The sequence below is a fragment of the Orbicella franksi genome, chromosome 10 (assembly GCF_964199315.1).
Source record: "Orbicella franksi chromosome 10, jaOrbFran1.1, whole genome shotgun sequence".
NCBI classification, from domain to species: Eukaryota; Metazoa; Cnidaria; class Anthozoa; order Scleractinia; family Merulinidae; genus Orbicella; species Orbicella franksi.
Window position 1 is genome coordinate 25,994,440 of NC_138154.1, and position 22,547 is coordinate 26,016,986.

The 22,547-nt window shown below is 36.8% G+C and overlaps 1 protein-coding gene across 1 annotated transcript; it reads right to left on the reverse strand.

Annotated features, from left to right (window-relative positions):
• Positions 1 to 4,824: 4,824 nt before the first annotated feature.
• LOC145501773 (uncharacterized) lies at positions 4,825 to 12,447 on the reverse strand. The gene is made up of 9 exons (XM_081481169.1): positions 12,427 to 12,447; positions 11,384 to 11,477; positions 10,372 to 10,797; positions 8,464 to 8,620; positions 7,604 to 7,730; positions 7,284 to 7,473; positions 6,552 to 6,708; positions 5,742 to 6,121; positions 4,825 to 5,007 (listed from the first exon to the last, which is right to left on the reverse strand). Exons 1-9 carry the CDS (start codon positions 12,445 to 12,447, stop codon positions 4,991 to 4,993), a joined length of 1,569 nt encoding a protein of 522 aa, XP_081337295.1. The 3' UTR covers positions 4,825 to 4,990.
• Positions 12,448 to 22,547: the final 10,100 nt, after the last annotated feature.

Sequence of the window (22,547 nt, forward strand, 5' to 3'; positions counted from 1 at the left end):
TTCAATCAATTGTCCTTAGATTTTGACATTACATCAGCCAATATCTCTCTATGATTTGTTTATGCGCCACTTTTCCATTAATTGAGTTTACTGATATCGTGGAAAGAATGCACGCATACGCAATTAAAATAAAGAAGATTGACTAGTTGTGGGGAGGATCAATATTCTATTTAATAAAATCTTACATAGACAGGCATCTCAGAAGCTAAAGGCGCCCGTTTTTTCCTCAGTTGAAGAACATGAAGGGGAAAAAGTAAAGAGAGGCTTTTTGTAAACCGCTTTTTTTTTTTCATTTAAATCCTTGTTGTTTCTGCTACTGACTCCATGTACTGGTGAAACCGGTATTGTCCTTCGGGGAGGTTTATCTCAATTCTGGAGTCTAGTTTTCGTAGTTTACCAAGATTACTATAGTTTAATTGTTACCCTTTCCCCAAAAGACCGCATTAAGTCCTATCTTCCTTACACCTTACCTGAATAATTATTTCAGTACTATTAATCTAGAGGTAAATTATAAACAGAATTTGTTCACGAACTACTGGATGTTAATGGTCTAAGTAGAATATCATTTACTAAACAAAATGATATTGCTGTGGAAAGCCATTCTCTAAGCGAAGGATTTTACAATAAATTAGTTGCGTTCTTTCTTAGTAAATGGAAAAAAAAAATCACAATTTTCATGGTGTAGAAAATGCAAAACAAAGCTATATTTAACCCCAAACTTAGAAGAAAAGCTCAATAGATTTGAATAGTCACGCGCAATTGAGGACCGGAAGAACGTTATTTTTTGAAGCACTGGCTTCAACATTTTGAATGATGGTGAAACAATTAATTTGAGCTGTTCGTTGTTGCTGGGATTGCAAAAATTCCCCTTTTTCGCATCTGATCTTCTAAATTTTTATTGTTAGTTCATTTTCATTCAACAACCAAAATGTGGCTGAAACATCTCAGTATATTAAACAGTTGAATCGGTAAACTTAAGTGGATTAAGGTAGCACGGAAGTATGGGCACTCAATTAATTTCACTTCCATTCAGTTTCAGTAAAGTTAATGTATAGGCATTTTCCAAGGTTTTTGAAACATTGTGAAGTCATCGCATCGAAGTTAAAAATTGGCTGAAACGATTCAGCTAAATTTAAAAATTAAAGATTGAAAGATTAAAATACTGTGAATTCATAAGGCATTGAACTAATAAATAAGTTACGAAAGTGAAATGAGCCCAAAATAAAGTAACTTCATTCAGTTATCTCTAGGCATACCGTTAAAACGAGCAGAACTTTCTCCATCTTTGTTTTCAAGGTGACTTCTCTTAGAGTATTCCTTTCTTGAAATATACCTGTAGCTTCGAATCTTTCTTTATATACTTTTGTTATTACATATAATGAAACAGTTGTGACCACTGGGATATATGACTAACTCAGTTATTTTTGTTAACTGTCACGTGGTCTTCCCTCTTTCAATATTAGTAACAATGCATCATCGGCATCCGTGCTTTATGAGAATACACGAGAATACGTGTTATGGCTAACGAGAAGCTCTCATTCTTGTTGAGTCCATCTACAATGTGAATTAATGCCTCTTAAGTCAAATCTGAAAGTGATTAATGGTGCATGTAAATGGCAGTTCAAATTCGCGGTTGATTAATATTTGCTATAGTAATATCGAGGCTCTCAAAGATATTGCCGACGATATTGGATGATTCTAGTGACTGAATGAATAAATGAATGAATGAAATCTTTATTAACATGCCGGGTCAAAATACATTTAGTTCAAACTAATCAAACTGAAGTGACAGTTTATTAAAAAAAAAAAAATCATTTTAAAAGCGTTTTGTAAAGAGTACTGCTAATGCTACAGAATTAGGTAAAACAGTGCAATAAAATAAAATAAATTAAATGCTTCATAGAGTGGTCAACGGTTTAGTCACAAAGAGAAGTAAAAGTGGCTAAAACAGAGTTCGTTTTCAGTTACCTTTGAACGTCTCAATATTGATATCACAAACCTGACGGAGGAACACTTTTTCAGGATTCATGCGTGATAGTAAGCGGGCTACATAAGTAAATTAGAAGTGCTTCTTTTAATATCTACAGCATTGGCTTACAAGTACCCTTGTTACACCTAAGCTCACTGCCTTAACATTATTCAAAATGCAAATAAATATATGAAAGATGGGCCTTGAAGGCTAACATCACTTAAGCTACTAGTAGTCGCTTTTTAATCCTTCGAGCCAGCCTGTTCCAGGCTCTCAGTCAGTGGCGACGGCGACGATCGAAAAAGCGGGCGCGCGACGAGCAGGGTCCGGTAAAGAAAAAGCAGACTCTGTTCGTGACTCGTGGCCCGGTCGCTTTGTTCGATCGTCCCCACTGACCGAGAGCCTGAAACAGGCTACCTTCGAGCCCAGTAGACAGCAGAAATTTAGCATTAATACCAATCACAGAAAGCTCAGGAAAAGATAAATTTTACATCTTTATTTATACAAGTGAGAGTCACTGACCGGAATCAAGAGCCATCACTAGGAGCGTGCAACTCCTATACTAAGCCTCTGTCACGGGATTTTTACACACTGGTCTATTTTAAACTTCTTTCCCCCGCGGAATAGGTCATTTCCGGTCTACATGAGGGCGCATTGGTAAGGAAAAAAATGGCCACCTCAGGTGGACATGTCGACTTACTGAAATAATGACGTCAGTTAAAAATTAAATCCGTGCTTGTGATTGGTCACTGAGGTTCCTGCGGGGGTCTGAGTTTCTGTTAAATTCAAACTAAAAATATGGTACCTGAAGAAGGCTGGTTTGGCCAGCCGAAATACAGTACACCTTCAACAATTCATCCCACTTTGTGTCGGTTTCTGCTTTTATATTATTCAGTTTGTAAGTGAAGCCGATTAGATCACTATTGATCCAAAGTATACCAGCAGGATCATCGTTCCAGTTGCTTGCTTAAACGGCATTTTATAAAAATAGATCGGTCTGTGAAAACGCCGTGACAGAATTATGGGGTAGCTGTACGCTCCTAGTTATGGGCTCCTGCCGGAATAAAGTAATTCATTCCAGACTGAGGAGAACTGCAAGGAGAACGACAGAGCGGGAAGGCGGCTTTAAGGGAAGGAAGGGGGCGGGGATAGCATGTTTCCTTGATCCCTTGAAAATTTCACCTGTGTTTCTTCCTTGTTCCGTACGAGATATCACAGTCTCTTGCTCCCTATTGATAAATTCCATTGATCCTTAATTTTATTTTTCAAAGTTCTTTTCAAAGTAGAGATATCCCTCAAATGTTTCCTCAAAGTGGTCTCAAAAATGTCTCTTGCTCCCTTGAAATAAATGATCGTGTTCCCTTGTTCCCCAAAAAACCGCGGGAGGCCCTCATAGACACCCAGATGCCGGAGTTCAAGGCACTTACTATGGCTCCATCAGTGCTTGCATGCAATTATTCTACAAGATTTTTTGTTCCCTTTTATAAAATCACGAGGATCTTTTCATCTGCCATTCCTTACATGTCCTGCGATGCTGTTAGTTTGATATACTGGGGGATGGACTTAAAACTATTTGTGCCAAATCTTGCAACCACCGCACAACTAATCTTATTTGGCTGGAAAAAATGTTGGCAAGTTCTCGCATGATCAAGGAATTTAACCGGGAACATAACATGATTTGCCATTATATGTATTGAAACTTGATGTTTCCATGACAACTGTATTTTGCAAGACTGTTTCTCTAGATTTGGAATTTTCTTGTGTTTTATTAAACTTTCCACTATAACATATCCACAATAACTTTCATGCAGTTATTGGTAAATTTTACAAATTGGCAGTCCAAACTGGCAGATTAAAAAAGACGGCTTCTTGTTGGATGTCATGGGTCAATTAACGCGTTGTATTAAGTCATCACACCATGTTAGTTACATAAAAAGATACATTTATGGACGCGCTTAATACCCTCTACGTTTCAGTACTACTGCTTTAATATTAGTGAAGTTCCGCTTGACATGATAAGCCCAATCTGAACAGCGTTAAAACTAGTTTTGTCCATAAAGGACATCACGATCCTTCTGATTGCGAAGCCTGCTGGGATTGTTTTGTATAATTTGTCATTAATAGGCCACGTTCGGTATATCAATATTCTAAAATGGCTCCGAGGCTTTCGGGTCAAATTGTAAATTTTTTAAGTTTCTTTTGTCTCTCAATTCTCAAAAGAGACTTAGATACAAAGAAAACAACACCAAATATAGAAGTTTGTCCTGAAAGCCTCGGAGCCATGTTAGAATATTGATATATCGAAAGTGGCCTATTGGGACTTACTCACTTGAAAAATATCGGCTCTACCTTTTTCAATTATATATCAACTTGTACAGAAAGTGCTTTTACAATGCTTTGGAATCATCCTTGTTTGCTACCTTTTACCGTGATTTTGTCCATGGAAGATTCTGTTTCGTGTAATTCGGCTTTTGGAAAGTGAAATTAACGAAAGCATACGAAACTGACTAGCACTAAAATATCACGACCTAACCCTTTTAAGAGACTTCAAAAAACATCGATCTGATCATTGTGAGCAATGGTTTTATATCACATATTCATGTTCAGGCAGTGTACTTAAGAATTTGCATTTTATCTTTTTCAGATTAGGGGAAACGACCCATCGTGTGAAACGCACAATTTCTTTTGATGTTAGCCTCTCGAGCTCCAAAGATGTTTCTTGAGCTGAGTTGCAGGGCTTATGAACAAATTATTCGTTTGGCAATATCAGTTGCCGTGTCTTTGAAATAAATCAACGCAAAGAAAATGAAAAATGAGAACGTTAAAAAACATTAGCTTGATATTTTTCTTAAAACACTACTTTCTTAAGTGATAATCTCACTAACAGCTAAGATAAACAGACAATGAATGAAAATCTAATTGGAACTATGATGCAAAGTAAATGCAAAACACGATAAAAGAAATAAATAAAAGCTGACAACAGATTGCAAAATATCATTTCGCCTGGCCTTCACGTCACCTTCAACCAAAAACAGCGCCTGAAATAGATAAAAAGCAAATTATTCTAAACTATTCAATTTATTGAAAAGAAATAAATAAAAAGAATGCTGGAAAGGAATCACAAATTTGTTGTCTGAATAGAAGCGTTTCGTAAACGTTTTCGGGGGACATTAAACACTTAACGTCTGGCCCCAAAGGAAACAGTGAGTTTTGTTTCCCCGAGAGTTCGCCTCGGGGAACATTGAAGTCGAGGGGAAACGAAACTCACTGTTTCCCGTGGGGCCAGTCATTAAGTGCTTAATGATATACCTCCCAACTCAAAAATGGGAAGAATACTGCGAAAGACTTATTTGCTTGACGCTCGGGTTGGCAAAACAAATTTGCAGCGGTTTCAACATGCACCATCTGATCATGATCACGTGCGAGTCGAAAGTTCAAGTTGTTGTTTTCCTAGGGAGTTACTGAGTTTTGTTCGCCCTAGGGAGTTAGTGAGTTTTGACCCAATCGGAAAACGTTGGGAGGTATAACAATTTTGAATGATGTACCTGCGATATTCTTTTTGGAATCATATTCTGCGATTGCAACTGAAGTGGTTACCCTTTGTAAAGATTATTATTACTTTCTAAATTATTATTATTACTATATAAAGCCCAAGCTGACGAACACTAAACAGGTCCGAGGAGCTTATCTCGAGATTTATGGAAACAATACAACAAAAGGAACGGAGAGGGGAGGGAATAGAGAGAGAAATCCAGGTATTAACAAACCTTACCTTGAGAAACACGGTACACAGCTTCAAAGCCCTTTTCAGTGTCATCGTCATCATCGGATTTAAAAATAATCGCTATTAGTTCGCCCGTCCCCGGGATGGTCACTCGTACGACGTATGGAGGGACATGGCGGCTTCTCATCGGGAAGCCAAATCGGCTACGTCCAGGATAGCCGAACATTCTCTTCACACGCTCACTTCTCCTGTAGTCACCATCACCATCACCGTCACTATCACCATCACCCTTATCTTCGCCATCACCATCGTGGCCATCGTCATCACAATCATCATCATCATCTCCCCATCCTAACAAGCCATAGCGGTACACACCACTCAAGCGACGCACCTTACGACCCCCTTGAAGAATCATGACGTAATCATCACTAGGAAATGAACAAGAGCAAGGGAACAGATTAAAATAATTAGAGGATCATTTCTTTTTTGCTTATAACATAAAGCCCCATCGTTTTCTGATCTTCTACGCCTTCTTCCTTGATAAATGACACGTTTACAGCTATATTATAGTTTAGCAATCTGGGGGAAAATTCAAATTGTAAGATGACCAATGCTCCGTTATCTCTAACTAAAAATACGATTCTATTTTGCCTAAGTGTGGGCTTTAGTATAAAAGATATACATCCCACTTGCTTTCCACAAGCAATATAATGTGAGAGTTTAAAATTTTGGGTATCCTCATTAATGATTACTACTACTATACTACTTGATGTGAACCTCAGGACTTTACTTGACCAGGAAACGTTAATTTACCAGCTCAAGTTCAACTCGCAGTCTGTAAGTTGATGTTAAACCCACCATATCTCCGTTTCGAAGAAGCGAAATTCTAGCTCTAGCACTGATCCAGGTGGCACAGTGATTGTCCACACGCACTTGACATCGTCTGGATAGTTGTCAGGGTAACCAGGAGATCTAAAGCTCCCGGATGGAAACGGCAATCGTCCTCCACAAATGGCTAACGAGAATAAAAGAATACTTTGGATTTGTGTTATAAACTGACAGATCCAAATGATCGTTAACTGGCTGATGCCTGTTTTTGTTGTTGGTTTCATCCTACCCTAAAGACTATTTATAACAATCCAGGATCACTTGTAACCAAAAAATAATAATAATTAAATCACTTTATTTGAGTGTGGAAGTATTTACCACTACTGTACTAACCGGGGACACTAAGCAAGGAAACAAATATCTTAAATTGAACAGAAACTTGAAATTTAAAAAATCTTGAAATTTAACACCAAAAATTTAAAATGCAAGTTTGGAAGGCAGACTGCAAATACGATTTGAGAGAAACGAAATGACGAGAAAATGGCAGCGTAGATCCCTCTCATTTAGTTCCCCTACATCTCTCCGTAGGTTATATTCAAAAGTCACAAATACTGGTGTCAGGAAAAAAAAATCTGGTTTAAATATAACTTACGAAAAATTCTCCTACAGTTCATCTTTCCTGTATCCTCCAATATTCGACGTATTTAATAACAGTGTGGTACATGATTTAAGCTTCTTTACTTGATAACATTAATGAAATACCTTGCATCACATTGTATTTGGCAAAGAACCCTCTCTTTGTAACACTGCGGTCGGAGCTAAAGATAAGTCTGACCATCTCGCCCGTTCCCTGGATGCTGACAGTGTCTTCGTCTAGTTCTTCATCTTTAACCAGTTCTTCATCTTTGAAGAAAAACCAGCTAAAAATATCTTTTCCATAACCCTTGCCATCCTTAAAAGTGAATATATGGATATATGAATATATGAATATGAATACAAGCGAATATATGACTTTTCAGGCTTTAATATCACAACTGCTTAAGTTGTGTGCATAACTACGAAGATCAATCAGGTTTTCACACCTTGTCATCCTTATCATCACAATCTCGTATATCATCATCGTCGTCGTCGTCATCATCGTCATCAATGTCGTCCCCGGTTAGGTACCGGACCAAACGTCTGCCCACATAAATTTCAAGGAAATCATAGCTACAAAAAAGTAATAGAACTTAACTTTTTAATTTTATTAATGTTATTCAATTACAGTAGGAATGTGCTAGGGCGTGTTCGACTTATTTCAGGGCTCTTTATACAGTATATCTTCTTGAAACTGAACGTGTTTTAAAACTTTTGACCATCTTTTATTTTGTGAAAGGTTCTTTTCGCTTTAGGAAAATCTTTGCTTAAAACCTAAGCTAGAAGAAAGGCACGCAAGGCGCTAAGCTGAAGAAAATTGACTCTAAACTTTCGAAAACCTTTCTAAAGAGCAGAGGAATCTAGTAGTCGGTGAACTTCTTAGCTTTTTGTAGGTAATATTGCAGAAGAAACTGGTTTTTAAAAACTACAAAAGTTCTGGTTGGCAAAAACGCCAATAAGCCCATAAATTCTGTATAAGATTTTGAGTTTAAAAAAAGAGATGCAGATATATCGCGGTCAATTTTTTGGTACACTTAATCATTCTGTGATACTTTCCATGTTCAGATCTGTTTTTTTTTCTTAGCTCGATTAGAATATACGATAACGACAGAAATATTGTAACATAAGATTCCAGTTTGTTAACAAAACACTTAACATGCTGCCTGTCGGCCTTGCGCGCGCCAGATATTGCCGAGAAAGGCACATGAGCTAATAACCTAGGAGTGTGGAGCCAATAGGAGACACCGCTGATTGGGAATTGACGAGATACTCGGATCTTGATGATAAGGAACCTTTAACTTCTTACCATTCTTCGGTTTTAAAGAAGAGAAAGTCGATCTTGAGTACAGATCCTAGTGGAACGTGGATTTTCCATTCACAGTAGGCGTTGTTAGGATAGTAGCGAGGATAATTGGGGGATGCAAAGTGTCCTGTTGGACTGGCCAGCGGACCACCGCATAACCCTGAAGAAAAAAACATAAGCCACTGACATGGACAAAATATTTGTAGCTCATTATATTCTGAAATTGGCAGAGGGTCGGTTTTGAATCGGGCGGATCTCGTTGTTTCCTACTCAAGCAGTTATGACATGAATGTTGCTCGCCTTTAGCAAGTTGCAAAGATCCAAGTGAGTTTGGGCTAATGTTGTGCACGTGAGTTCCTTGAATATTATAATAATTCATGATCATGTGAGCAGTTCAATTATGGTTTCGATTGTTGGAAAACCGATTATGCTTCTCAAAGATGTAAAAACTATCCCAGGTTTAGTTTTTCTTATATATATATACACTAGCTCGCTAGTTTGAGCACTCTGGTAATGGCTTAGATACTACCACTTGTGTAGTATTTGGGGCGGCTTTTCAAGCTTAGCCTCCATCCTAGTCTTCAGCACTGCACTGATGAGGCCCAGAAGGCCGAAACAGTACTGTCTGCAGTTAGATATAGCCCGCTGGCATACAAAGCTCTGCTTTCATGTCCAGTTTGAGCACTCTACTGGGATGAGTCGTTACTGTTGCAATTGCGCATGCTCACTAGCTCGCTAGTTTGAGCACTCTGGTAATGGCTTAGATACTACCACTTGTGTAGTATTTGGGGCGGCTTTTTAAGCTTAGCCTCCATCCTAGTCTTCAGCACTGCACTGATGAGGCCCAGAAGGCCGAAACAGTACTGTCTGCAGTTATATATATATATAAATTCTATTTCCTTGTGGTGAATGGATTTCAAAAAGCGCTCAACTCTTAGAGGAGCATAGTATATTCATTAAATGTAGTTCAGGACTTCAGGAGTGATTCATCGTTTTATTGCTACAGACCTGTTTCGTATGGTCAACAAGTGACCACACTCATCAGGCAACATCAACGAATGACCGGTTAATTTAAATGCTGGCGGTTAAATACAAATTCAAATAGTTGCTATGGTGCTGATTATTGCGTTACGTTATCTTAAGGTTTTTGAGTACATATCTGTTTCTGTGAGGGCACGAAGGAACGTAATGAATTAGCAACTTCGTGCCCTCACAGAAACAGATATGTACTCAAAAACCTTAAGATAACGTAACGCAATAATCAGCACCATAGCAACTATTTGAATTTGTATTTAACCGCCAGCATTTAAATTAACCGGTCATTCGTTGATGTTGCCTGATGAGTGTGGTCACTTGTTGACCATACGAAACAGGTCTGTAGCAATAAAACGATGAATCACTCCTGAAGTCCTGAACTACATTACATTTAATGAATATACTATGCTCCTATAAAAGTTGAGCGCTTTTTGAAATCCATTCACCACAAGGAAATAGAATTTATATATATATATAACTGCAGACAGTACTGTTTCGGCCTTCTGGGCCTCATCAGTGCAGTGCTGAAGACTAGGATGGAGGCTAAGCTTAAAAAGCCGCCCTAAATACTACACATGTGGTAGTATCTAAGCCATTACCAGAGTGCTCAAACTAGCGAGCTAGTGAGCATGCGCAATTGCAACGGTAACGACTCATCCCAGTAGAGTGCTCAAACTGGACATGAAAGCAGAGCTTTGTATGCCAGCGAGCTATATCTATATATATATATATGTATTGATCTTTTGACGAATTTTACAAGTGAAACTTAAGGATGAGAACTGAGTTAGAAATTTAAAAAAAAACGAACGAATTACAGAAGCTAACAACAGGATGAGTCATATATATTTACGTAACACTTTTGTAACATTTATTTACCAGTTCGACTCGGTATTGTTGTTGGCACTGTCGTTGGAAGTGTCGTTGGAGGTGCAGTAGTTGTCGGGGGCTGGGTGGTTGTTGGAGCTGGAGTGGTTGTCGGCGGAGCTGTTGTCGTCGTAGGGGGACTGGTGGTAATCATAGATGGAGCTGTAGCTGTCCGAGCACCAGCGTTGCATAACGAAACGTCGCAGCAACTGATTGAGCAAGACCCAAGAGCACCACCAAGAGATTGGTTCATGTAATTACACCCGTGGTTTTCAGTGCAGAAGAACGCTGGAATACACCCTTTGATGAAAACAGACTCGTTCAGCATGGTGTCAAACGCCCGCAGCGTGTAACAGCCGAAGTCTGCTTTACAAGTTGCTGATGTGTGAACTGTGGAACAATTCGTTGTGCACTCGTAGCAACTCAGGATGGTTGGAGCTGCCGACAAAAATTAATATCTTAGTCAAAATAATGTTCAGTCGGTGAATAAAACTGCAAAGGACTAACATTACCTACAACTGATTTTCTAGATTTGCTTGGCTCAAGGCGTCAAAATTAATGATTGTTAGTAATTATATTTATGCTCAAATTTGCTAACAGCTATTTATTTCCTTGTTCAGAACATTACGATCCATGCTGCGAAATAGACAGACAATATCAGATGCCCAAAATAGTAACAAGCTTCGAAAAACAACGGAAAAAGAAAGAGGTGATTAACGAGCTCTTGAACATTTGTTTTGAAGAATTCACTGATTGTCACCAAATAAAGAAAATGCCTAGTTAGTCAGAACTTTAAATTAAAAAAATGTATTGTCGACAGAATGTGAACGTTGCCATTAATTATATAAAGACTGCTATTTGAGAGTAAATTGTTATATACGCACATTACAAAAGGAAACCGAGAAAAAAAGAGGAGACTCCATCAGCCATTCTGTTAATTAATTACACAATACTTGGGGGCCTAGCTCCATTCATCCCTAGTAGTATTTTATATGTAAATAGTTGGCAAGAGTAACTCCCTTACCTAATTCCTGAGGTTGCAAGAAATAGTCTGGCTTTGTGTCCTCCCAATTAGGAAAGGGCGCCGATTGAGCTACTGCTAAGAGTGATATCACCACCTGACAAAAAATATCACAATTTGTCAGTTACGATGAAATTGAAAAGCCTCACCTGGATTGGGTCTGATATCGAGTACAGCTTCTCTCTAGTAATCTAGTTGTGGAGTATTATTGAAAGACCGTTACATCCTGCTATTCGTGATTTAACTGAATCTTTTTTGGACGTTTAAGAGGAAAAATATATCGATTATTCCGTGATAATTTCGTATGATCGTTGGTTTCGCATTCTTTTGGTTGGAAGTGATTGTAATGTTAAGGTCGATTCTTAACGCTGCTGTGATATGTCATCGTCACCACTGCTCTAAGATTAATATAGAAATATGAGCCAGAATCTTTAAAGGAAAAAGACGAATTTCCAGTGACCAAATATCCGAAAACAATATCCCGCCATGAGGTTAAATACAAACTTTAACACCATGTTTTAAAATGAAATTGGATCTCCGTGATGTTTCGGAAATTCAATTTAATTATCGGTGATACCCGCAACGTTCGCGAATCCTCGTAATTTTTCTCCCTTGCTAAAAGGAATCAGTCTGAATTGTTAAAAGGACATGATAATCATCATCTTTCTCGTGCCTATATAGTTGCTGGGAAGGGGGAAAGTAAGGGAAGTTTACGAAGGTAATTTCAGTCCAATCCGGAGGGTTTTATTCTTTCGCTTCCTACTTTCTGATAAGCATTAACGTTATATCGACCAAGCACAACTCTTGGCAATGTATTTCTATCTCCTCATCTATCTAGCGTAGAACAAACCTGCAAAGTTCGCAGGAATTTGTCTTATTGCTGCACTAAATTAAACGTACCTAAAGGACTTTGAAAAAAAGAGCTAGAGATTAATTTGACCTTGAACTAAAGAAGACGCAAAGGGTATTTAGATGGCGTTTAAAATAAACAAATAGTTGACTTGAAAATTTTATAAAAATGGCAAACAGTTGCAACCGATGCTTACCGTCAAAACGGGCAAACGCATCTTCGAATTCATCTTCACCTCTTTCACTGGCATCAAGGCCGATGTAGCAAGATACCTTTATATCACTTTCGCAGAAGTTCGTATGATACTTTGTTTCTTAATTTGACTTTTTATAAGCGGCCTGATCCAATCAGATGACGCCTTCAGTATTAATATTTCGAAATATTGTTTTGATTATCACAGATATAGCGCGCCTGCGTCGCTGACGGAAATTTCCCCGCTGTTGTTAGCGTCTGCGACGCAGGCTACACAGATACAGTCCAACAATATGTATTCAAGAAGTCACGTATTTACTTTCGCTAAATGGCCATTGGTAATATCAAGATTTAATGCATTTAGAGGACCTAGCAAACTATTTTATTGAAGAAAGCTACAGAATTTTACTTTAATTTTAGTTAAAATCCGACATAGTTAGGATTACAATTCACCTTTGGAATCGGCTAATGCTAGTGTTGTTATAATATCATTCTTTTAGAAACAAAACTATTTGATAATTACTGATATTTGAAAGGAGATTTTTCATTTATTTTTGCCCCACGAAATATCTAAGGGACCTAAAAGCTACAATTTCCAAATGACTTATTGGAAAAAAAAGTCGAAAATGCAACCATCACCTATGAGGAACAAAAATAATTAGCGTTCCTTTAAATCTTTGTAATATGGAATTTTTACATGCTTTGGATACACAACTAACTCAAAACCAAAGTTTATTTTACTAATAACCGTAGCTTTCCTGTTTACCTGTAGACAGAGTGTTTACAGCAACTGTCTTATATAATTACACAATGGATATCATATTGCAATCTAATATCGTTTTTTGCAATTAGATCATCATTTATAGTCATCAGACAGTTAAATTTGAATAACTTTCGATGGTTCCTCGTATTTATAGTGTACTAGCGTTTTCTTTTTTTTTTTTTACCCCATGCAATTATATTACCATTTTAAAATTACTTATTGCTTTAAGTTCTACTTTAATTTACAGGGAGATCAACAACTGATGTATGTTGAACAAATTTTAAGGGCAGATATTATGACCTCTAATTTAAGTAACCAGTCATCTCTAAAAACATCTTAAGTTGTTTAATGAATCAAACTTTTTCAGGTCCTCTATCAAATACACGCCGAAACTTGTCACAACAAATGTATGTGTATCCCCTCATTGAGTAATGAGTGTCATTAAATTCTTCGAGAATCCCCCACTTCACGATTCGCGTAAATTCTTCTCCTCTTTATTCCACGTTACTTTCCTGAAAAATGTAGTCAGCCCGGCTCGGCGGTAACCGCGACAAAGTGGATAAATATTGTTTCGAGATCACACAGTGAACCTGGCGATAGTTTTATTAGGAATTTCACCTTCTCAATCTTAGACGTATTTTTTTTTTTCAAGAAATCAAGAAATAGGGCCATAACCACATAGAAGTTAATCTCTGTCAGTTGCGACGCGTGGTCCTAGAAATATACACACTCTCTATTTATCCATTTTAACGATACGGTAATTAAAAATATCAGTTCCACCTGGTGATATTGATTTCAGCCGAAAGCAAATACTAGTGAGATAGATTTCGTTCTGAATTAGGCGCAAAGTTATCAAATGAAAACTATTTCGTAATTTGTAATTTGTAAGGGCTTTAGAAGACACTCTATTACCGGACCGTTATAGAGTTTTATAAGTTACGGTTCTTGACGAAACCATTTCCATATTCACTATCTTCAAACGAAGATCATTATTATCGCCACTATATATGGAACTGTTGCAATAACTAAATTGCTAAACTTCCAAAAATTCCTTAACCTTTTTATTGCTTGTATCACGAAAGTTATCGTTTTTAATATACTGTACCAAAAGAAACAAAAATGCTTAGGATAAATAACGCTCATTTTCACCTCAAATTTGTATTATGGAATTATTGGCATTCTTTGGTTACGTAACTAAATCAAAACCAACGTTTATTTTACTACAACCGTAGTTTTCTTGCATACCTGTATAAAGGGTGTTTACAGGTATACAAGAAGTAGCAGCATTCAGTAGACACTGGCTTTAATTTCACAACTGCTTAAGTTGTGTGTATAACTGTGATGGTCAATCACGTCTTCATATCTTTCTCCGCAGTTCAAAATATATGATCTTTTATATGTTTACTTGCAATGTCTTCTATAGTTACAAAATGGATATCATATTGCAATCTGATCTCGTTTTTGTACTTAGATCATCATATACATGTATAGCCATCAGACAGTTTAGTCTTGACGTCTTCCGATGGTTCCTCCAGTTTATAGTGTACTAGCTTTTTTAACCCATGCAATTATATTTCCATTTTAAAATTACATATTAAGTTCTACTTTAATTTACAGGAAGATCAATAACTCAAGCATGTTGACCAAACTTAAGGGCCGGATACTAAGACCTACAAAATTGAGTAACCAGTCCCCTCTACACATCTTAAGTTGTTTAATTAATCATCCTTTCTCAGGACCTCTATCAAATACACGCCGAAACTTGTCACAACATTAAATTCTTCGAGAATCCCCAGCCCACTTCACGATTCGCGAAAATTCCTCTCCACGTCAGTCCACTTTGCTTTGTAGTCAGCCCGGCTCGGCGGTAACCATGAAAAGGCGAAAAATATTTATTTCGAGATCACTTAGTAAACCTTACGATAATTCTATTACGGATGTCACCTTCTCGATCTTACAGTTTTTGTTGTTGTTGTTGTTATTGCTGTTTTTTTCGAGAAATAAGGCTATAGCTACATCTCTGGTAATCTCGGTCAATCGATGCCGTGGTCCTATCAATATCCGTTTTAACGGTATGGTAATTAGAAATATCAGTTTCACCGGATGATATTGATTTCAACCAAAAGCAAGCACGCCGTTTTATTGTTTGTATCCACGAATTGTTGTTTTTAATATACTAGCTGTGCCGCTTTTCAATCGAACGAACGTCGTTGTCTCTTTCTCTGCGATGTTCCAGGGAGAAAATATGTCATTAATTTACACTTTTCAAATGATACAGTGTTTACACTTAATTTACTGAAAATGTTAGTATGCAATGGTTGTTAGCGAACTGAGCGAGTTTAATTCTATTTCCAAAGCAGTCGAGAAGCTGTGTACAGAGGTTCAGCTGAGCAATTTAAAAAATATCTAAAAACTGAATTGGCATTGTTTCAGGGGTAGGTAAAGAGTTATTCGTTCGTGAAACATTTTAGCATAGATATTTGTATTCAGAGTTTAAGAAGTATTCCTAGTGATTTGCCTCCTTCTATTCAATTTTGATATTAATCTGGAAAGAATAATTTGGGAACTTCATATTCCTAGAATCGGAGATGTCGGCCTCATTTATTTGTGACCCTTTTTGTCTTTTTTTTGTGTGTGTGTTTTTTCTTTTCGTGTGTTTTTTTTTTTTTTTTTTTTTTCATTTTTTTCTGTGATCTGCTACCGCGCGATCTGAAAATTACTCAGCCTTTCGGGCATTGAACTGATGACCGGCCCATATCGTTCAAGCTCCAAGCTGTGGAAAGTCCTTGCTAGCATCTATAGCTACATTTAATTTGCAAGTTTTAAAATAATTTGGCCTTTCATTACATTCCTGCTGGTAGCATATCCTGTTAATTTGTATTTTGCGACTAATCTGATTTGATTTTTCAAGCGGTCAATTCGTCGAAACAATAGAACGAATGTGAGTGATCCTATTTATATCGACTGCATGGGTCGTTTATATCTCCTTTTATTCCTCAACGCAGACCTGAAATTCATCGCGCTTTGCAGCCAATAATTTAAACGATGCTAGATTAATGGCTTTTTGTCTCCACAAGCAGTACTTTCCATTAACAGTTTTCAGGTAATCGGCCCGCGCACACAATAACACTGCTGGGTGTGTGATAAGGGAGATATTAAAGGAGCTATGTCAAGGTTCTTGCACCTAGAAAAATTTAGCCTACATTTTTCAAGTTCGTCATTTGTCCATGTGAATTTTCTCCCTCCTTGTTCCTTTATGGCTTATCATCACCTCTGTGTTTTTCTAGCTTGGTAACCTACTATTTTCAAATTTTCTTCAATATCTAAAGACAATTTTGTACATGGCCAAAATACCGCGACTTAGCTAAATTTTTCTGTCATCTCTCACAGATCTGAAGTAGACTGCAGATTAGTTATCGTGCAAAGTCAGTTCTGTATTGTTTCTATTATTAATTCAAATTGCAACTTAGAAAGGCATTTGAAAATCAATACTTAAACTTTGTAAAATGTGACAGTTCCGTTATAGCCACTCGAGCCTTCTGAAATATACGAGATAATGTTTTGTTAAGACGTTTTAATAGCTTTACGTAATCGCTTCGAACTGTGTTTTCAGCTGAAAAAAAGTAAAATATTGTTTGGTTACGTCCTTGCTATATGCTGGCCAAGTAACTGGGCATTCGCTGACGTCCCATTGGTTTGTTAATTGCTGTTATAGATTCAGAAACCTCTAGGAGTCTGACAATCTCTGGTGCCGCACGCTGGATTGCTAAGACAAGGAGAACAACTAAACAGTCCGAAAACCTATAGTCACACAGTATCTGTATGAAACCCAATAATATTTGAAGAAAATAGAAACCCAAGACTTCAAAGGACTTCTAGAGACGAAAAACATTCCTTTCAACAGCTATGTTTAAGGTTCCACAAGAAATAACGAAAAGTAAGAAAAAAAAGAGATATTTTATTAACCTTGGCATAGTCGGGTCATCCGCTACGTGTTTGTCAAACGCCACCTAACGCTTAAAGTTGATGTAATTAGCAATAATAATCGCTCTCGTTGAAAATTGCCCAGCACTGACACCCTTTATCGCACGTAATGGAGGTCAGGGTTGTCAATTTATTTTGGTCAGCTCTATCTCAATCGAATGCTCTCGTAACGATATCTGACACTTTTAATTTTAAGGATTGGTTGCTTTTATATTCTTCTGTCGTTTCAAGCCCTGACAAATAGTTGAATTATAAAAATGATTTACAAGAATGACAAAGATCTCATCAGAAGAATTCTTCCAGAGGCCTCTGCGTAGGTCTTAACTTTGCGGTGCTCTGTCTGTTTTCCCATGAGTGTAAATAGGAATAAAATTTCGATATGATTCAGAAAGGCATAGAGAGTTCGCAAAACGGCCAGCAAACCTTTAAATTGTATGCTTTTTTGTCTCCTTAACTAGCGTTCTTGAATTGTGCCCCGTGCACGTGGTTGATCACTCTCTACCTGGCTCATCATACGTTCATTCGCTGCAGACATTTTTAACATAATTCACATCTTGTAGCGCTTGATATTATTACGCCTTTGCTCAGGATTTATTATTTTGTTTCTTTTGCTGTTATTACACAAAACATTATGTTTTTATCCATGTCGACATCAGTGCTTACATATCTCGATTTCCGTTCGTTTATTTATTAGCAATATAAGCCATCTGGCTTGACAACATGGGTTGTTGCTTGCGGAAAATACTAACTTGTTCCTTATTTGTTTAATGCTACAAGAATACTACAGAGTTCAAAATTTATACCTTGGCTCAGCTTAAGCAGTTAGTGGAATATACGCACTTTATGAATCCTTCGTAGCGAGATGGTCACCAGAAGTTGGCCAGAGTGAAATTGAACAAATGAACAACATATGCCACTATCACTATACATTAAACTAGATACATATCGAAATATATTCAGAAGACATAGACAGCCATTAGTGGATAGTCGTTTAAATTATTGGCTTGAGTGAGGAATTCCAGAGCATCACGGATCGAGAGGAACGTCTGAGTTCCCGTGGTCATTTTGGAACACTTAGGAGCAATATTATAAGTCAGTAGAGCGTTTATGTATCGTAATATTTGTTTCTGTTATAAATATCACATTGAGTTCAAAATATGTTAACTTGCAATGTCTTCTATAATTACAAAATGGTTATCATATTGCAATCTAATTTCGTTTTTGTACTCAGATCATCATATACATGTATAGCCATCAGACAGTTTAGTTTTCACGTCTTCCGATGGTTCCTCCAATTTATAGTGTACTAGCTTTTTTTACCCCATGCAATTATATTTCCATTTTAAAATTACATATTATTATATTCTACTTCAATTTAAAGGAAGATCAATAACTCAAGCATGTTGAAAAAACTCAAGGGCCGGATGGTATGACCCATAAAATTGAGTAGCCAGTCCCCTCTACACATGTTAAGTTGTTTAATTGATCATCTTTTCTGAGGACCTCTATCAAATACACACCGAAACTTGTCACAACATTAAATTCTATGAGAATCTCCAGCCCACTTCACGATTCGGGAAAATTCCTCTCCACTTCAGTCTACTTTGCTTTCCCGAAAAATGTAGTCAGCCCGGCTCGGTGGTAACCATGAAAAAGCGAAAAATGTTTGTTTCGAGATCACTTAGTAATTACCATCCGATAATTCTATTACGAATATAACCTTCTCAATCTTACAGTTTTTGTTCTTGTTGTTTTTTTCTTTCGAGAAATAAAGCCATAGCTACATCTCTGGTAATCTCTGTCAATTGATGCCATGGTCCTATCAATATCCGTTCTAACGGTATGGTAATCAGAAATATCAGTTTCACCGGGTGATATTGATTTCAACCAAAAGCAAGCACTTGTAAGAATAGGTGACGTTCTTAATTTAGCACAAAGGTAAACAATAAAAACACTATGAAACGAAAGCTAGTTATTGATTTAATTCGTAAAATTTGCAATTTGTAAGGGTTGCGAAGATACTCAAGATCTGTAATAGCAGCGTTTTAAATAACGGTTTTATTGATATGAAACCATTTCCATATTCGTTATCTTCAAACGAAGATCATTATGGTCACTGTATATGGAACTGTTTTAATAACTGACTTGCTAAACGTCCAAAAATTCCTTCGCCGTTTTATTGTTTGTATCCACGAGAGTTGTTGTTTTTAATACACTAGCTGTGCCGCTGTTCAATCGAACGAACGTCGTTGTCTCTTTCTCTGCGATGTTCCAGGGAGAAAATATGTCATTAATTTACACTTTTCAAATGATACAGAGTTTACACTTAATTTACTAAAAAGTTTAGTATGCAATGGTTGTTAGCGAACTGAGCGAGTTTAATTGTATTTCCAAAGCAGTCGAGAAGCTATGTACAGAGGTTCAGCTGAGCAATTAGAAAAATATCTAAAAACTGAATTGGCATCGTTTCAGGGGTAGGTAAAGACATTTTAGCATAGAAAACTTTGTATTCAGAGTTTAAGAAGTATTCCTAGTGATTTGCCTCCTTTTATTCAATTTTCATATTAATTTGGGAAGCATAATTTGGGAAATTCATATTCCTAGAATCGGAGATGTCGGCCTCATTTCTCTGTGACCCTTTTGGTGTTTTTTGTGTGTTTTTTGTTTTTTGTGTTTTTGTTGCTGTTGTTTCTTTCTTTTTTTTTTTTTTGCACCTTGAAAAATTTAGGCTACATTTTTCAAGTTCGTCATTTGTCCATGTGAATCTTCTCCATCCTTGTTCCTGTATGGCTTATCATCACCTCTGTGTTTTTCTAGCTTGGTAATCTACTATTTTCAGATTTCCTTCAATGTCTAAGGGCAATGTTGTACATGGCCAAAATACCGTAACTTAGCATCCGCTAAGTGTTTACCAAACGCTATCTAACACTTAAAGTTGATGTAATTAGCAATTATAATCGCACTCGTCGAGAATTTCCCAGCACTTCACACCCTTTATCGCACGTAATGGAAGTCAAGGTTACCAGTTCTATCTCAATCGAAAGCTCTCGTAACGGCATCTGGCACTTTTAATTTTAAGGACTGGTTGCTTTTAGATTTTTCTGTCGTTTCAAGCCTCTTACACTTTTATAGAATTAGTTAAATTATGAAAATGATTTACAAGTATAGGACAAAGATCTCATCAGAAGAATTCTTCCAGAGACGGCTGCATAGGTCCTTACTCTGCGGTGAGCTTTGTCTAATTAAATAGATTAAGGTGTTTGTCATGAATGAAATGGAAGCTTTTTAATAATATTGTATTTTATCTGTTCCCCAATTAGTGCCTTTCCAGATACTTTAATAAAGGATATGTATGTATGGATTTATGTATAGGCATAAAATTGCGACATAATTCAGAGAGGCATATAGAGAGTTCGCAAAACGGCCAGTAAAACCTTAAATTGCATGCTTTTTTTGTCTCCTTAACTAGCGTTGGTGAATTGTGCCCCGTGGCTCGGTCTCTACCTGGCTCATCATACTTTCATTGGACTGCAGACATTTTTGACATAATTCACATCTTGTAGCGCTTGATATGATTACGCCTTTGCTCATGATTTATGATTTAATGTTTTGTTGTTTTTACATGAAACATTATGTTTTTATCCATGTCGACATCAGCGCTTACATATCTCGATTTCCGTTCTTTTATTTATTAGTAATATAAGCCACCTGTTTTGACAACATGGGTTTTGGCTTGCAGAAAATGCTAACTTGTTCCTTATTTTTTTTTTTAATGCTACAAGAATACTACACAGCTGAAAATTTATACCTTGGCTCAGCTTAAGCAATTGGTGGAATAAACGCACTTTATGAATCCTTCGTAGCGAAATGGTCACTACAAGTTGACCAGAGTAAAATGGAAAAAATGAACAACATATGCCGCTATCACTATACATTTAACTAGATACATATCAAAATATATTCAGAAGACATAGACAGCCATTAGTGGATAATCGTTTAAATTATTGGCTTGACTGAGGAATTCCAGAGCATCACGGATCGCGAGGAACGTCTGAACCCCTTGGTCATTTTGGAACACTCAGCAGCAATATTATATGTCAGTAGAGTGTTTATGTGTCGTAATATTTGTTTCTGTTATAAATATCACATTGAGTGTGAGTGTAGCTCCACTTGTTTGTTTGTTTTTTTCAAAAAATTCTAGAACTATGAATGAAATTAAAGAAATGAAAATTTACAGACAATAAATTGATTTAATTGATTTATGTGCAAACCGCACTAATGACAGCTGTTGTTGAGCAGCTGAATCTATATCTTTATGACGTGGAAGACAATATTAAGCGCATATTTTTTAGCTTGAAAGGTCGTCTTACTGTCTAGCAAAAGGTATATAACGCGAGTTAATTAATTAAGTGTATCAAAGATTATAAAAGCTTTGAAAAGCTTACAAGATCGAGTAAGGAAACACGCTTAGCGCAAGAGTTGTGCAAAGATGAGGGCTTGTCTACTTGCTTTGACGGTGAGTAATAGAAATGTTTAATTGTTTGTCTGGAGATTAAGGTTAAACTGAACAGAAACATAGTATATACGTCGTCCTAAATTAAACTTTCATGTTCTCTTCGAGGACACGATGTAAAGATTCTCTTAAACGATCGTTGAAATCTCGTCACCCTGGAATTATGGCTTTGTTTATTGCTATTATATATTTTGGACTTTTGTAATACTAAACTAACTGGGCTGCACGCAATCGTAATAAAAAACACCTAAAATTCCTTAAAAAGTTTCTAATAGTTAAATGGCCAACTTTGATCTGAGCTGAAATTTCATTTTCCTTTACCATAACTATCATTCATTGACAAACAGTTGATTCACTTAGCTTCGCCTCGTGGATCCACATCTACTTTGACAATGTTGTGACGTAATTTATCATTACCGGCCGTGAAAAACACGCATCAATTTTTTAGCTGGAGTTCCTATGTTTATTTTTCTCATCAATTCTGAGACGTATGAAGCAAAGCTGCCGAAATTCTGAAAAAGCCTAATACAGAAGTTTGTCAATGATGAAGGAAATATAGGGATCTGCTAGCACAATATTCTTGAAAGTCCGTTTACCAAAATTCCTCAAGTTAAACTTGACTAATGACAAACGGAGCTTACGAAAATGTTAGGGAAAACTAAAACTAATCCTTCTAAACGGTTGGCAGGATATAAGGAATTGAAGCGAAATCTTCCATGAAAAGGCCTTCAACTCATCTACAACATTTCGAATACCGCCAAAATGCGAAAGGGCTTAAAAGGGCTTAGGCTAAAGATTGAACTTAATTAAACTAAGTTGAAGAAAAATTGATTTTTTTCAACTATTTAAAATTTTAAAACGTTTG